Raw genomic sequence first — 2,323 nt, 5'->3', positions numbered from 1 at the left:
CCGGACCCGCCGCCGGCTGCTGCCGGACCCGCCCTCCATGGAAGCCCTTGTTGCTTTTGCAGATGAAAGAAACAATCATGAACCAAGAAAAGCTCGCCAAGCTGCAGGCCCAAGTGCGCATCGGTGGCAAGGTAGGAGCCGTCTTCCCACCCAGCCTTCGGGACTGCACACCAGCCCTAGCGCAAGGGGTCCTGGAAACTGGGATGGGGAGCAGCCCTGAGTGCTTGGCTTGACTGTCCTCAGAGGAAGCTGTGCTGCTGCAGGGGCCTCTAGAGTCAGTTCTCTAGAAGCGGTATGTAGTAGCTGAGCCTCCCAGCGCTTTCTGTTTGGGTTTGTTATAATAATTACATCAGACTTGTAGCATATATTCTTGTATGAGCTATTTTAGAAGGCATGTAGAATTTGAAGTGAGGAGACCTTACAGTAAGCGAGCTCGGGTATAGTTTTCCTAACAAGATTATAGAGGGTTAGGTTCTCTTGTCACAAATCTTCAAGATGCTCATGGCTGGGGTTTTTTTGCCTTTTAGGACAGAGTTGGAAGTTTTGTACTTGTTATACTCATGTAATTGTAGTGTAACATATTCAGGAGATCTTTTCATTTTATTACAACGTCTGAAGATATGTAGCTGTGTGATTACTTATATACTGAGTATAAAAAAGTATGTTGAATATAGTCATGTGCTAGTAAACATTGTACTTACAATGTCAGTTTTCAGGCAAAAGTTTATTATTAATTTTTTATACCTGAGGAAGTGTATGCACAGTATTTTAGAATACAAACTGTTCAATAGAACTCTTGCTGACAAAGCTTCAAGGAGCTTTCATTTCTGTGTTGATTTTTTTTCCCCTGGAGATTTAGGCAGCCTTAAATCAGGGCTAATGTACTAATTAACTGGTTTTGTGATTTTTGTATATTCTTTGTATGGGTTACTAGTTAAGCAGAGAACTGCTATATTATATCGATGATTGTGTGCATGTTACCAGCATGTGTGTATTGACCATAGAGGCTTTTGATGTTTGTCAGGTTGAGAGCATGCATTCAGGTTACAGCTCCTGCCACTCTCTGGTCAGTCTGGGCCTTCTGGAGTCATTAGGCAAAGCTTAAGAATATGCTGGTGATGCTGTCATTCAGTTTTAAAATTGGCCTGTGAAATATTTTGAATGCCTGAACTTGACTTTTAAAATTTGTTTTATAACTGGAAATTATTACTGGGGTTCTCCATATAAGTTGAGATGGGTGTGGAGGAGGCAAAGGGGGAAGAGGCTTCCTTTGAGAAAAGGTTGCATGTTGCCTCTGCTGGAAGATTTAATGATGTTGCAAGGAGGCAGATCTTATAAATAAGCTAAATATTATGTTTAGGTGGAGGGCTATTGTAGCACTTTGTTATTTGAAATTTGGGGTTTTGGGGGGATTTTTGTGTAGAATATCACTACAGCTCAGTCTCATGGCTCTTCATCCAAGCCTTTTTAGAGGAGTGGCAGATCAGTCTGTTGTGTTCCATGGAGGCCTGCTGTACCTACTTCTCTTTAATACAGAGGTAGAGGGATGTGAGTGGCGTGTCTCAGCACGATCAGGATAAAATTTCCTTAGTAAAAACGTATGATCTTTAGAAGCTTAAATCTGTGGAGATGAAAGCCGCAGCTGTCCATTTAAATTAAACTCAGATTGTCTGCAGTTTGATGTCTGTGTTTAATATGGGTGAGGAGGAGGTACATGTTCCTACATAGCCTTTGATTCAAGACATCATTTTTAAAAATTTATTGAGAAGTCTTTTGTCCAGAGAGACTTAATGTATATTATCTTAATGTAGCTTGATTCCTGTGTAGTCAAGGTACTAAAATAAAGCAATTTATATTAGTTTAGTAGTTTTCAAATAGCTGTGTGTGCTAACCTGACGATATCAGGGAATGAATATCAAGCTTTCTAGACAAATGACTAAACTTTTGAGCAGTTGTCTTCCAAGTGCTAGTTTCATGTGAATTTGTCATTAACATTCCTCATTGTTTGTAACTGGAGTATGTTAGAGGCGTTAGTGTCCAGCCAGTTTTCTAACTTCTACCCTTAACTCAAAAGTTGTTGCAGCCAATTATGCAGCTGGGCAGCAGTACTTTCTCTTATTGCTGCCATGTGGCAGATGGGCAGCTGGAGTAGGAGGACTTACATTAGTGGTTACAATGTGTCAAAAAGGAGCTTAGTTTCACCTGTTCCTCCACGTTTTATGACAGATTTTACTGAAGCCTTATGATTGTGCAAGGAAGTACAGAATGACACCTTCTGCTTTTTTGTAGGTATAAATATCTTCTAGTATGGGACAATTATTTC

General features: G+C 40.4%; 1 protein-coding gene across 1 annotated transcript in view; it reads left to right on the top strand.

Annotated features, from left to right (window-relative positions):
* Positions 1-62: 62 nt before the first annotated feature.
* BTF3 (basic transcription factor 3) overlaps positions 63-2,323 on the top strand; it is a 6,953-nt gene continuing 4,692 nt past the window's right edge. Inside the window, exon 1 of the mRNA XM_010174964.1 lies at positions 63-131. Coding sequence (XP_010173266.1) covers positions 63-131 — 69 coding nt within the window. The remainder of the gene's footprint in view (positions 132-2,323) is intronic.

Source organism: Antrostomus carolinensis, unplaced genomic scaffold, assembly GCF_000700745.2.
Source record: "Antrostomus carolinensis isolate BGI_N321 unplaced genomic scaffold, ASM70074v2 scaffold19749, whole genome shotgun sequence".
Classification (NCBI taxonomy): Eukaryota; Metazoa; Chordata; class Aves; order Caprimulgiformes; family Caprimulgidae; genus Antrostomus; species Antrostomus carolinensis.
The sequence above is the reverse complement of the archived record's forward strand: the minus strand, read 5'-3'. Positions and strand labels throughout refer to the sequence as shown.